The following is a 15,866-nucleotide window of genomic DNA, read 5'->3' as shown; positions in this document are numbered from 1 at the left end:
TAATCTTATTTTTTGGTTAAAACCTCATATTTTTGAGGAATTTCATGTTACATTATAGAAGAAATGCTACAATTTTACATGATGTTGTATATATTCAAATAATTTAGCTTAAATTATTTATATATATATTCAAAATTTATAACAGTATGAACTTTTTATTTCACATGTTTGCTACAGCAGTAACCTTTTTCAGAGTTAGCATTTCAGATGGGTCACAGATATTACCATTAGTTTTTTTACTATTCATGTCATTTGTATTGTAATTCAGAAATCTATTCATGGTCTTTGAGTTTAAAAGTGTGATTGTTCTTAGATTTGCTCAGGAACAAACTGCATGTGAGAATATGAATGATGCAAATTTTAAAAAGGTAAATTTTTAATGGATTAGATTAAGTACTGTAACTTGCGGCATAGTAAAAACTATAACAAAATGTACATATTTTGAGCAATAACAAATTTCTTTTATGCTCTGAAAAATTTACCTTATTAAGAAACTAAAAAATATCTTTATTACCTCTCATTATGTGATTATCTGAAAATTTGAAGAGCCATAATACTGATTTTTTTCATAGATTTCAAGGTTATTGCCAAAAATTTCTTTTAATTATACAGGATGGTCATAAAATGAACTCTCCCAATATATGAACAACCGCTAGCAGCCTCACTGCTAGCAGCCTCACTGTTATTCAGACACTGTTATTTGAAGGTATGCATTTGAAATTGTGATGATGTAAAACAATAGAGCTTTCACGATTAGGGTGACAGCCAAAAATTTTGAAATTTTGAGATGGCAACACCAAATATTTTCCTGTGCAAATTGATCAGCACATTGAAAATCCATCAATGACATTGGAATGATGTACATATGACGAATATTGCCAGAGTTAAAATTTTCAAAGAAGAGCATTGTTAAAGGACCAAAGATGACACAGAGGAGGTGCATTGATGCACTTTGCATAATTCACAATGGTAGACAGTAGAAGCACCAATCACAGAACACCATGTACAAAGCAGTGCATGTGAAAAACCTTTAATAAGTACTGTAGAAGATTGTTTCTTCAATCACATGTCTCAAAAACCTTTAATAAGTACTGTGGAAGAATTCTTCAATCACATGTCTTGAACATGATAAGAAGATAGTGCTTACAGGGAAGTAATGAGGTGAATTCATAAAGCTGTTTTATGTGAGCAGAGAGAATGCTCTTGAAGCAATGTGAGTTTGCTGGCGAAATCATAGGCTAAGAGGAGGCTTATGTTCTGTAAAAATTGTACATAATTCCATAAAAAAGATAAGAAATTGGATGCATATATGAACCATAATCCAGACAACCATGTATTTCTATTGAAGTCATTGTGGAAGTACATAATGTAAATACTGCAGGTCCGTTGCATGCTGCAAGAATTGTTGCCCGTAGTTTGGAGGTACCAAAAATCAGTCTTCAAGCTTGCTTCACAACACAGCCTCAATCACAGTGCTTTGTTTGGTGGTGGTTTCTTATTGATTCCAGTCCGTCTGGAAGTTGCAATCTGAAGATAAGCAACAGCGTGTCAACTTCATAAATTGTTTTTATCATATGTGTAGAAAATAGCAGGTGGCTGCTGGGGATGTTATGGACTGATGAGCCACGTTTCTCCATAATTGAGAGCATAAATTACAAAGAAAGCATTCATTGGGTTGACAAAAATCCTCATGATATGGCACCAGCACTTTTACTGTGTGGTGCAGCATCGCAAGCATATTCGTCCTCAGTGTGTATTTCTTTGAAAAGGTCACTTACACAGGTATGAAAACATGATTCATCGCAAGTGTGCAGTGTACAACAGTGTTGCATAATTGCAGTTGTGAAATGTAATTAATGGCTCTGTATGGATGCAAGATGGTGCTCCTTCACATGTCGCCACATGTGGTCTTCAGATGCTGCAACAGCGCTTTATAAATAGTCATTTCCTATAACTTTGCAGTGTCATGACAACTGCAATCCTCCAACCTTACTCTGGTGGATTTCTGGTTCTAGGGTTATCTGAAATCCAAGATGTATGCATCAAATCTATAAAATTTGTCAGAATTGAACAATGCTTTAAAACATGAAGTTATATAGATTCCTCTTGCAACGTGACTTTCATCATCATTGTCAGCAATCATACGTATGAAATGTGTTATCATCTGGGAAAGTGGGCACTTTGAAAATCTGTAATTCCATTAAAAGTTTTCTTCCCTCTCATCTGTTGTGTTGTCATTTATCATTTATAGTGCTCTTTGCAAATTTTTTATGCCAGCAACTTTCATCATACATGTATCATTCAAACCCTATGAATGTTTTTTGATGCCCTGAGCAGTTTGTGCAGAAAAAAATATGGGTGTTACCATTAAAAAATTTTTTTCCCATAACATCTCTATTGTTTATATCATCACAATCTTGAGCGCATACCTTCAAATAACAATATCTGAAATCTCATTTCAATTGGTGGAGTGGTTAGGCTGCAGCCATTTATATATCGGAGATTTTTTTATGACCACCCCGTTTGTAACTGTCTTAATGACATGTAGATTACTTATAATTCTTTAAATTTTGTTACTTTCTTATATCTTTGTTTTATATAAAAATAAAAATAATTTTAAGCTAGTTTGTAGCTTTGGTGATGATTATGTTTTTGGATCAATTTGCTGTCTGTAATATGTCTGTTATAATTCACGTCAGTGAGCTTTAATGATGACTTATTCTGCTGACAGTTATATTTCTCAGCAGCGGCCAGATTTCACTTCCTGTGTTCTGAAAAAGTACCGGAACTCAAAGAACAATAAATTTGTGAACACAAAGATTGCTTCGGCATTGGAATTAATTTCAACAAATTCAAAATAAATGCAACAAAATCAAATTGTATATTTTTTGATTTGTCAGAATATTACAATAAAGACTGTGATTATGCACATAATATTTTTCTGAATGAAAGGAAGGTAATTTTGATGAAGGAGAGCATGTTTGAAAAGTCTGGGAAATAAGAAATATGTTTCACGCTTCTGCAAAAGTAATGTAACTTGTGATCAGTGTTCAGGAAAAGATTCACCATTAATGTCTTTTTCTAAATACAAACAGAAGTCTAAGGATATAGTTAATGAATCAGGTGAAAACACAATCCTCATGAAGCAGATTTTATTTTCAAATTTATTTAGAAAATGGTTCAGTTGGTGTATACAAAAACTTTCTAAAGGGCTGATATCCATTTACACATGTTTGGGTTGGAACAGTAATGAGGAAAACTAATAAGCAAAGTTAAAGAATAATAGCTCGATGTTAGAGTTATCTGTTCACATAAATAATGCGTATCAAGTCTGTGAAATCTGTGGAATTTTGATACATTAGAGATGAAAGGTGTGAGTGACGAAAGCACGAAAGTAAAAACTCAAGAAATTATATTGAAACAGTTTAAGATACAGTAAGCAAAGATGATTCTGGAAGGTATGGAATTTGTTTACCATGGCTGGAGGATCATCCACCTTTATCTGGTAACAGAGATTTAGCCTACCAAAAACTTAGAAACACTTTGAAGTCCCTTAATGCTGTAAATGAATTGAAAGATTATCAAAATGTATTTTATGAATGGAAAAAGGAAGGTATTATAGAACACATTGATCCTAATCAAGTTGAAACTGATGTAGAAATGTTGTGTCGGCATTATACGCCGCATAAAACAATTTTCAGAGAAAACTGAACAACTAAAGTACAGCTAGTTTTCAGTGGGTCTGCAAAAATTAGAAATAGTGTATCATTGAATGAAAGCTTAGAAGAGGGGCCGAATTTAATCGAGATCATACCGTCATTCTCAATTGATTTAGATGGAGGCAAATTTGAATTTGTTGCTGATATCTGCAAAACATTTTTACAGATAGCTTTACCTGAACATGATAGAAATTATTTAAGTTTCTTCTAATTGAAAGAAGGTAATCCTGATAATGTAGTTATGCGTAGACGCTGCATAGTAGTTTTTGGCATTAATTACATTCCTTTCTTCTTGCTGTTGTTTTAAACCAATTTTTAGATCATGTCAAAAACACCTTTAAAACCTTTTGGTCAGAAACTGAAAGATTCCGTACATGTACACAGTTTTGTTACTAGTGTATCATCACTTAGTGAAGTAGAGTACTTCAGAACTGAGTCTAAGAAGAAAGTGAGTGCAGCTCATTTTGATTTTATGTGGTTGGAAAGACAATCATATTCCTAAAATACATGAACAGTGGAAGGATGACTCATCTGTTGTAAAAGATTTTGATGTGCCGGTGTTAGGTCTTACTTGGAATACCAAAAATGAAACCCTGTCATGTAAATTGCTTGCTACGGGTAATGAAGATAAGACATTTACCAAGCAAAAAATCCTGTCAGCGGTATATCGGCCTTGTTGACCAGATTGCATTCGCGTGTCATGTTGGAATATAAAAGCATCATGGGATGCTAAACTACATGAAAATATAGTTTGAAAGTTTCAGAGCTGAAAAAATAAGTTACATAAATTAAAAACAGAAAATATTCCTCGTAGGCTATTCGAAATGGAAATGAATGACTCGATTTTAACTTTGCATGTATTTTCCTTTGAGCAGAGAAAGTGGACACACTAACTTGTCACCCACCAGTCGCCAAGCAGTAAAATCACTGAAAACTGATTGTTCCAATCTGGGTTTAATTCCAGGCAAACTAGCTCACTGCATGGATATTTTCGTGGTTTTTCCCATGTGTAAAATGTATAGGAGCCATTTTCCCTAAGAAAGTTCTGCATGAAGGCATCAATCCCCTTGGGCAGATAGCTTGTAAGGATCTTAAGTTTTACTAACGTTTATTTTATTTTAAATCTTTACTATCACTTCTTATTTTCTACTTCCGGCCAGAATTATAAGCGTTAAAGTATTTAAGCAAAGTTTGTCTGGCGAACGCCAAGTATTTAAGTTGTGGCTTTTTGCCAAGCGAGAGAGAGGAAGCAGTTAGTCGAAGCAGGCCGCTTACCTTAGAAGTTTACTCAGTTGCTGGTTGCCTTTCAGGCCAGAGGTTTAATCCTCTTGATAACTTTAAACGTATTGTAGTGTTCACAGTTCTCTGTACTACATACGGCTTCCTGTTAATATAAGGCCAATCTTCCACGTTTATTATTTTAAAGTTAAATTAGAGTTTAGTTCTATTTTTATATTTTTACTTTAGACCCCAAGTAGCGGGTCTGTGTATTCCGAAGTACAGAAGTTATTGTAAATAGAGAAAAATAAAGGGTTTTGTATACCCTTCTTGTGTATCCTGTCTACTTCCCACAGTTTTGAACATAGCTTTAGTAAGCTCTCTGTTCCGAGTCAGGTCCTTGCATGTTCCCGAAGAAGGTAAGACAGAACATTGAACCTGATAGTGGCGCCCAACGAAGAAGAATAACCATGGCCGAGTTTCAAGAAGAACCTGTGCTGCCTGCAGAAGCAGCTCAGAATCCAGAAATGCCAGCTGCCGCCCTGGAAGGATTTGGTTACATTGTCCAGACCATGCGCGCTTCGATGAAACCAGAAGCAACATTTAATGGAAACTCGCCGGTAACCAGTTTTTTGGAAAAATTGGATGACCACTTCATGCTCTACCCCGTGCACGAATTTCAAAAATTTACCTTAGCTACCAGCGCTTTGAGGGCCCAAGCGCTTAACTGGTTCAAATGTATAGGCAGAAGTCTCTTGGGTCGAGCAGGATGTCCCACCTATACTTACGAGAATTTCAAGACTGCCCTAGTAAAAGCGTTCCCTGTTGTAAGGGATCGTGCGAAATTAGAAACAGAACTTTTTAGTATATATCAACAAAGAATCAAAAACCTCTCAAGCTTTATTTTAAGAAAAGTTCACGTTTTCAAACTCTTGTATGGAAACCGTCCGGATCCTGAGATAATTCAAGTGATTTTGCCGAGGTTACTGCCCCAAGTGCAAGACTTTATTGAATTAAGAAATCCGACTACACTGGAAAAGTTATTTGAGCTAGCAATCCAGTTTGAAAGTAGAAGAACGGTGGACATTGAAAGAAGACGGCAATATCAACAGCGAAACCAATTTGGTGCGCCAAGACTACAGCAAACTCAAGCACATGGCTACGGAAGCAAAGCGAATCAGTGGGCAAGGAAACCCGAGTAAAAAGATCATAACGCCCATCTCAAGTAGTTATGCTAGCCCGGTGGTTTTATGTAAGAAAAATAATGACTATCCTTTGACGCATCCAAAAAGGTGGAGATTCGCAATTGATTACCGTAAATTAAACTCCATAACTAAATATCCGGTATATCCGTTACCTATTATTGAGGAGATTCTAAGGAACATAACATCCACCAAATATATGATGACTTTAGACTTGACGACTGGTTATTTTCAAATACGGGTTAGGCCTGAGGACGTGCCTAAGACTGCTTTTATAACCAAGTCTGGCACTTATGCATTTTTGCGTATGCCGTTTGGCCTTTCAGGGGCTCCGGCAACATTTCAGCGATGTATGGACATTGTGTTAAGACCTGTTCTTGGAAAGTCCACATTTATCTATTTAGATGATATCATTATTACTAGTGATAATCTCGACCAACATGTACAGGATTTAAGACAGGTGTTTTCTTTATTAAATGAGGCCGGTCTAAAAGTGCAAATTTGCAGCCCCTGAATTAAAATATTTAGGTTACAAAATATCTCAGAAAGGAATAGAGACAGACGAATCAAAAATAATCGCTGTACAAAAGTATCCGACTCCAAACACGGCAAAGAAGCTCTCTTCTTTTCTAGGACTTTGTTCATATTATAGGTCCTTTATAAAAGATTTTGCAGCTATCGCTGAGCCATTGTTAAAATTAAAAAGGAAAAAGGCAAGATTCTTGTGGACGGCCTAAGCCAATAGTGCTTTCGAAAAATTAAAACAAGCATTAACGCAAGCCCCTGTGTTGAAATTTTCTGAAAAGGATGAGAATTTAGAAATTTCAGCGGATGCTTCGGATTATGCGGTAGGAGCGGTACTTTCGCAAAATCAGCAGCCCGTGGCATTTTTTAGCCGAACTTTAAAGCAAACACAAAGAAAGTATTCCGCGACCGAGAGAGAGGCACTTGCAGTTCTGTTAGCAGTGCTAAAGTTCCGAGTCTATTTTGGAAAGGCGCCAATAACAGTGTACTATGATCATGCGGCGGTAACAAATTGTACTCAGGGAAAAACTTATCCCCAAGGTTAATAAGATGGGCACTCAAGCTACAAGAATATAATCTGGTAATCAAGCATACCCCCGGAAAGGAAAATATCGTAGCAGATGCCCTATCAAGAATTAAAATAGATGAACAAGGTAATACTGTAAAGGTGGCAATGCTCACAGCATGTACGATAAATTCCTGAGAAACTGTAATAACCGAACTGGGTAAGGATCCTGAGTTTGGAAGCATTTATGAGTATTTAAAGGATCCTGAAAATTTTAGCCACCAAGATATTGTGGCGATAAGAAATAGGGCGGCCCATTACGAACTAATAGATGGTCTATTATTCTATACAAAAACTACGAATTCCAACAACGAATTTCGACCTGTTATCCCAGCTAGTCTTAGATTAAATATCCTGCAGGAGCTCCATGACAGCCCTTTAGCTTCTCATGCTGGTATTCAAAAAACTATCCAACGCGTACGCGAGGCAGTCTATTTTCCTGAACTGCAAAAGTTAACAAGGGCGTATGTCCAGTCCTGCCCAACATGTCAAGCAGTTAATTATATTAATTTCCGCCCGGCCGGGTTTCTAAATAGTATTAAATCCGAATTTCCAAATGAAATAATTGGCATCAATTTATTGGGCCCTTTCCTAAAAAGTCAGTTAAATAAAAGTCGCTATCTCCTTGTTATGGTTGATTATTTTAGTAAATGGACCGAAATTGTTCCCTTAAAATGAGCCTCCGCGAAATTAGTTACTGATTCTATTTTAAATAAATATATTTTAAAATACGGGGCACCCCTAAAAGTTATATCGGATAATGGTCCTCAATTTGTAAGTAATATATTTGAAGACATGTGCCAAAAACTGGGCATACGTCATTTAAAAATGGTCCCGTATCGGCCGCAATCAAATATAGCGGAACGGGTCAACAGAAATATAGTGAAAATTATCTGTAGTTATGTTAAAAATTTTCATAAAAGCTGGGATAACTTTGTCAATGAATTTGCTTTCGCCCTTAGGACCGCAAACATGATACAATGGGCAAAACTCCTGCTGAGTTAATTTTAGGCAGAAAGATTATAACGCCGTTAGATAAATTATTTTATGTGCAACAAAGAGCCCCAGAATTTAAAATGGGTGATATAGAAAAACTAATTAAGGAAGCAAAGAAGAATACTGAAGTAGCACAGAGAAAACAGAAACTCTATTATGACTTGAAATGACGGGGAGTAACTTATAAAGTAGGGGATGAAGTTTTAAAAATTAAGCATTCACTTTCTTCAGCACCAGAAGATAAAACTGCCAATTTTTTTCCACGATATGAAGGACCATATGTTATAGAGAAAATAACTCACGCTGTAGTAGTGTTAAAAGCTAGAAATGGTGAAACCTGGTCCGCAAACATTGATCAAATCAAACCCTACTATGATCGTAATAAAATGAAAATTTTTAAAGATATTTTGCAGGATCCGGCACGGCAGACACCGCAGGCACAAGCTCCAGAGGTGGAAAAACGACAAGTACAAGGGCAAGCCATTAAGAGGCAGGAGCAAGTGAAAAAAAAGTTTCCCCGCGGAAAAATTGAAGGTGGCAAGAAAAAGAAGCCGTTCCACCGTCCAGAAAAGAGAGCTAACGAACACCCCCAGAATGAAGAAGGGAGAAGGACGACGTATGCAAAGAGAGCCAGGAGAAATGACGGCAACTATAACCCGGCTCTAAAACGGAAGATCTACTCATCCGACAGGACTCTCCGCAGCAAATGTCGCCGAACTGCGGAAGGGCCATCAGCGGCGGAGGAAAAGTTACAAGGAAAATTTGAACGGCCAGCAACGAGGTCCAAGCAGGAACACGAAAGAAGTTTCCCGGTTCCGCCAAGACCAGCTGCCATCAAACGGCCAAGACCACAGGCAGAGGCGAAAAAGAAGGTATTCAAGGTTTACTGAGCTGGAAAAAAAAGAAAGCATCTAGAGGAAGGCAATGAAGGGTGAGCCCGTACAAGAAGGAGGATAAATCAAACAACTATCTGCACTACCTTTAAGGTTTGGGCCCAGAAAAGAATGTCCGAATATCACAAAGATAAGTAAAATTTTATGTTACTTTGGAAACTTAAGTTAATCTTTCATTCTTACTGCAAGTGGCAAATTTCAAGAAGTTTTACCTCATGCGAGGTCTACCTTTATCGCCAAAAGGGCGAGAAATGAGTTGTTACCGATTTTGGTATTATGTTTTTCAATTACTCGCGCGTAAAACTAAAGTTGATGTATAATAGCATTGTGTAAAGACTTAAATATTGTAAAAAGTTATTGTATAAATATTATTTAAAACATTCTGGCAAGAAAAAGTTTTAGTCTGAAAGACTTTTTGAAATGTATTATTTCAATGTAGAAAGAATTGGCACTTGCTTTGAAAAGAATAGAAGTTAACAATGTACTACTAATGTATGTTTTCAAATGTATAAAATTAACGGCATGTTAATATGTTCTTATATACAATGTGAACTGTTATTTTAAATGTTAAGAAATACCGTGATATGGTAAAAGTGAAAGTAATGTTAAAATTTTTTTATTCGTGTGACTGTAAAAAGACTAAATCATGGTGAATATGTGTTAAAGGTTGAATGATGTAGTTAGGCTCTCTGACGTTACACTTCAGAGTTAGCCACTTTCAGAATAGTACCTCAGGGTTTAGAGTTGAAATTAGGGTGTGTTACGAGGTCTTGGTATGTTGAATTTTAACACGTTAGTGTTTTGATTGTAGGATTAAGTGTTGAACACGTAGACAGAAACACATTCGTGTTTGGTGTTCTTTTACAACACATGTCAGAGAGCACGGGGAGAGATAAATAAAATAGTCATGAATGAAATAAGAATGTTAAGAGAAATATAATTATACATGTTACTTGCCATTTCATTTTGTAACATTTCATTAAACTAGTTTTCCTTCCAGATCTCTGGAAGGAACCAGATTTGAATAAAAGCTCCTGTTTAGATGCAGTACAGATGAAAAAAATTGTGTGTCCTGGGAGCTGCTATTGTAAAAACAAATTTCTTTCTTTTAAATTTCTAGTTTCTAGCGAAAAATGTTTGTAAAAGATTGGCCTCGCGTTAGATTCTAGAGCTAAAAGTTTTCAACAAGGTCATTTTAGACCTCAGTTTCAAACTAATTAACTCTGGCGGGAAGTATGTAAGGATCTTAAGTTTTACTAACGTTTATTTTATTTTAAATCTTTACTATCACTTCTTATTTTCTACTTCCAGCCAGAATTATAAGCGTTAAAGTATTTATGCAAAGTTTGTCTGGCGAACGCCAAGTATTTAAGTTGTGGCTTTTTGCCAAGCGAGAAAGAGGAAGCAGTTAGTCGAAGCAGGCCGCTTACCTTAGAAGTTTACTCAGTTGCTGGTTGCCTTTCAGGCCAGAGGTTTAATCCTCTTGATAACTTTAAACGTATTGTAGTGTTCACAGTTCTCTGTACTACATACGGCTTCCTGTTAATATAAGGCCAATCTTCCACGTTTATTATTTTAAAGTTAAATTAGAGTTTAGTTCTATTTTTATATTTTTATGTTAGACCCCAAGTAGCGGGTCTGTGTATTCCGAAGTACGGAAGTTATTGTAAATAGAGAAAAATAAAGGGTTTTGTATACCCTTCTTGTGTATCCTGTCTACTTCCCACAGTTTTGAACATAGCTTTAGTAAGCTCTCTGTTCCGAGTCAGGTCCTTGCATGTTCCCGAAGAAGGTAAGATGGAACATTGAACCTGATAAGCTTTAATGTGCTTTGTCATAATTACCTAATCCAAAACTGAGTAACCTGTCAACTAGTTAAAGCAAGATCAAAAGTAGCACCTTTAAAGAGTCTGTCTATACCCAGGTTAAAACTTTTGCCTTGTAATATTGGTGCAAGATTATTGAATTTGTGAAGAATCTTATTTAACTGAGTAAAAGAAATAAGATGTTTATTATTGTTCAATTCATGTAGACATGTTCTGAAAGTCCAGAACCCTGCAGATTGACCATTTAGATGGTGTGGACCACAATCTCTTGGAAAATCGCAGTGGTGATTGGGTTCTGACTGGTTACTGAAACCACAAGAAGAATGGCCTAAAAGTAGATAATTACAACCTCAAATATGGAAGATAATGAAAAGATGTTCTACGATCGTTATTCATGTTATGCAAAAATTCTACGAATCTCTGCATGGATTCTAAAATTTTTCAATAATTCTAAGAAGTCTAAAAGCTAGTATATTTAATTATTAAGACTGTGATGAACTTCAACAAGCAGAGTGTATTATACTTGAACATAAAGCATGAAGATCATATGTATACGACCATACGAGTACCGCATGCAGAATCAGGACTCATCTGAAAAGACGACATTGTGCCACTCCTGTATCCATCTTTGACATTCTGTGCACCAGAGTTGCAGTCTCTTTCTATGCTGCATTGTCAAGGGAAGATGAAGTAATGATCGCCATGCTGATAGTCCATGCTAGTGCAAACGTCAATGCACCGTACAAACGGATACTGGGCAAGTGGATAATGTTCACTGTGCTGATAGTCCACGCTGCTGCAAACATCAACGCACCACACGAGTGTATACTGGCCATGCTGGAAACATGCCCATTTCCTGACTACTGGTCCGTGCTGTGGTTGTACGGTTTTGAAGAGCTGACCTCACCATAAGCTTGTCCTCTTGGGCATTAGTCATGGTAGGGCATTGAGATCCAACATGCCGTTCAGTATGACCCTTAGCAACCCATTGATTCCATATTCAGATGACAGTGGTTGGATGTCAACCTGTATGACAGGCGATATCGGGAAACGATAATCCACACTCTCGATAGGCAACGATCCTGCCTCTGTCGAATTCCAACATTTGCGGGTAAACATTTTTTCTTATTATTCAAGGCATAATATGATATGAGAAAACTCCAACCTTACAAAGCTTTCTCCAAATGAGGAATCCACTACACAATTTTTCATTTATGCAATGCTTCAGATGTCGTTTCTCCCTCCTGTGTCATCTAAATACCCTAAAATCTCATTTGCATATTCCAATCTCTTCTCCCTTTCATGCGATTTTGACATTCGTCAGATCATTCTTTCCTGGTGCTGCAATTTTAATGGCCAGAAGTGTACACACCTTACATTATGAAAAGACAATGATGATTATTAAAAATTGTCCAGTTAATTTTTGTTGGCTTCCTGAAGTTTACCAAAGAAGTAATTAGCATAACTAATTAGTTTTGATTGTTTCATCAGAAATAAGCATTCAGAGGCAGTTTATTGAAAGAAAAATGTCATCTATATTTAGGGGGGAAATGTGTATATGTCCATGTTGTATGAGTTGGAAGATATATGTTCAAACAAAATCAAAAAGCAACTACATAAAATTCTTAACTTGCTATTCTGAACAGCTTGCATATATTTTTTGTTTAAAAATCAAAACAATTTTGGAAATTAAAAATTTAGTTTAGCATAATCGGGGATCTCCGAATTTTTTAGTTTTGTTTAAATGACTATTAGTTTTGCCCTTTATTTATACTTGCTTTTGAATTTCGGATTAGTATAGACCAATATATTTTAAACCAATTTGTTTTTTTAATTTCAGTGTACATAATGTAAAGTTCTATGGTTTTTTTTTTATTGTCATTTTGGCACAATGTTATGTTTTATTCTTTTTTTTTTTTTTTTTTTTTCAAGTGTTTTGAAAATGTGTAGGGAAAATTCTGGTACATTTGAGATTCAAATTTTCGGTTTTATATGAATTTTAAAGTCTTTAATAAAAATTTGATGAAATCTTTTTATGGTTTTTCATCCCAAATACACCACAAGAACAAAACATATTAATCAACTTTTATGAAGATTTAATTCATTTTCCCCTGATGAGTTCTGAATTGGTGTTTCAAAGAAAGGTGTTTAATTTTTATTTGTATAATTTTGTGTATTTTTCCTTTCACATTTTTATTTTTTTTTGAGTTTGTTCTACTATGAATTCTTTCTTTAATTGGATTTGTTTTGATATCATATTAAACCTCTTTTACACGGTTTCAATTATTATATTATAGAGGTTGCTTGCTTTTATTTCAATTTAATAATACATTTGGATGCTTTATGTTTAAGGATAATAATTCATGTATGTGCCATATTTTGCATATGTTTAATAATTATAGAATATTTTAAAGCAGGGCAAATATAGTCCATTCTTTTTTTTTATAATATGTATGTGAACTGATTAATACAAAATTTTATTTAAAACAAATGCTTAAATGGTAAATTTAAAATAATCCGAATAACTTATCTCTTTGAGGATAAACCCAAAATAAAATTACATAATTCACTGAAAGGAGTTTAATTTTTATTTATATAATTTTGTATGTTTTCCCTTTTGCATTTTAATTTTTTGTGTTTGTTCTACTATGAATTCTTTCTTTAATTGGATTTGTTTTGATATATTAAACCTCTTTTACACGGTTGCAATTATTATATTATAGAGGTTGCTTGCTTTTATTCCAATTTAATAATAAATTTGGATGCTTTATGTTTAAGGATAATAATTCATGTATGTGCCATATTTTGCATATGTTTAATAACTATAGAATGTTTAAAAGCAGGGTAAATATAGTCCATTCTTTTTTATTATAATAAATGTGAACTGATAAATACAAAATTTAATTAAAAACAAATGCTTAAATGGTAAATTTAAAATAATTCATATAACTTAATTATCTCTGAGAATAAACCCAAAATAAAATTATTTAACATAATTGTAAAATAATTTAAAATCGTTTAAAGAAATTTGATTCTCCCCTTCTTACATTGTTATGATTCTTCATTTTTTTAAAGTTTTTTAAATATCTAATAACCAGTTGTATTTTAATGCAGCTATGCATAGCCATGTAGCCCAGTTTTAAATTAACACCATATGTAATTTAAACCAAACTGTATGTTCCAGAATATGTGTAAGCAGCTGAAATTTTTCACTATCATTCATTTCTCATAAATACCAAATTTTCCTGATATTAATAAATATTTGTGTTAAAATAAATGGTTTTCCTCAACATATAGGGGATGGTTTACTACATACAGCAAATAAGTTGTTTTCTTATTATATGCTGCATACTAATATTAAACTGAAATTAATTTCAGCTTTTTTTAAAATGTTAGATTTTGATTTAAACACACATTTGAGTTTAATGTTTTTAACATTATCTGCATTCTTACTATCTTCTTTACTGTCATTTGCGTAAATCAGACTGTTTTTTCCCTCATTTGTAAAATTATTTCATTGCATTTACAAAAAAATTCAATCTTTTATTATCTGGTACTATTGCATAATATTTGTCACATATTTATTAGTTACTGAAGTGCCTCCTACGCCAACTTGCAATACAGGAAGGCGTTCAAAGTTGCCAGCTCCCAAGCCAGATACTGGGGATTTTAGTCTCTGTAATCTTCTTTTCAAAAACATTGGAAAAGATTTATGTAAAGTCAGCATGCCTGTTACATTAAATGAACCACTCTGTGTATTGCAGGTATTCAATAATATTTTAGGTTTTTAAAAAATGTATTAATGTTCTCTGAAATTTTGTTTATGGTTTATACTAGACAAGAATTCAGTGTTTAAGTTATGAGATTAAAAAAGTATATATATATATATAATTATAAGTAAGGTTGTAAGAACAAATGAAAAAAGACCAATTTTGGTTAAAATTTTGCACATTGTGCTGCAAAATTAAGAAAATTAGAAGATAAATTTTAGTACGCACGCCAAAAAGTGACCAAAAACTGTGGCTCCATGAAAACTCCAACATAAGCATATTTGGTTCCTATGAAATGTGTGAAAGAGGAGTAAAAATATTTGAATATTTACAAGTTAAATTAATAAAAAAGCTATATGCTAAACAAATTAGGTAATTTTTAACACAGTTAAAAACAAATCAATTGATCAAGGTAAAATAAAGATAGTATTCTATATGCTAAACGAAAAAAGTAGATTATAGAACACGGTTAAAATACTAATCAATTAAGCAAGGTAAAATGTATTAAAATTAAGAAGCGGTAAATGGTTAATTAGCCCAATTCGAAGTTCATTTTGGCTTTTCAAGGGAAATTTTTTTAAATGAATTTCAAACCCAGCTACCTTCATTACGTGTTTCGCCAAAACAGACAATAAATTTTTAATGAATAAAATAAACTATGTCAAAAAACTTTAGTCTCAATTCTCTGTTCCAATTTCCCGACGCATTCGCATATATTGATACTTTAAGGTGTACAAATTGGAAAGGTAATTCCGAAATACAGAAAAAATAAATAAATAAATAGCGGTATGCTATCAATCAAAATATACAAGAACTTATAGGTTGGACCTGCGAGCTTAAAGAATTAAAACTTTGCAAAGGAACCCTTAATTATATTTAAATCAAGAAGGAAAAAATAATAAATAAGATGACAAGCAGCATGGGTCTTGCCAAGACCTAGAAAAACTTTTAGAGAAAAATTTATAAAAATCAGACCTGGAACAAAGCTGTCTTCTTTGGTGACGAGGAAACTTGAAAAGGGCTTGCAAACCCTCTAGCGCTTCCATTGCCCTCCAACTTGTCGGATGACGTAGAAAGGGGGAAATACAATGTCACTGGGCAATAGCCAATGCCAAGTGACTGTTCGTTGGCGGCAACCTGACTCATAGCAAA

The 15,866-nt window shown here is 34.3% G+C and overlaps 1 protein-coding gene across 4 annotated transcripts in view; it reads left to right on the top strand.

The window, feature by feature from the left end:
- The window catches only part of LOC118188489 (oxysterol-binding protein-related protein 6-like), a 259,141-nt gene that overhangs the window by 202,425 nt on the left and 40,850 nt on the right, over nt 1-15,866 (top strand). For all 4 annotated transcript variants that reach the window (XM_085810016.1, XM_085810015.1, XM_085810014.1 and 1 more), the window contains one exon: nt 14,533-14,708. In XM_085810016.1, the coding sequence (XP_085666142.1) occupies nt 14,533-14,708 (176 nt within the window). The remainder of the gene's footprint in view (nt 1-14,532; nt 14,709-15,866) is intronic.

Source organism: Stegodyphus dumicola, chromosome X2 (genome assembly GCF_044657685.1).
Source record: "Stegodyphus dumicola isolate Sdum_Otavi_A_Nest chromosome X2, ASM4465768v1".
NCBI classification, from domain to species: Eukaryota; Metazoa; Arthropoda; class Arachnida; order Araneae; family Eresidae; genus Stegodyphus; species Stegodyphus dumicola.
Note: the sequence above shows the minus strand (reverse complement) of the source record. Positions and strands in the feature narration are given on the sequence as shown.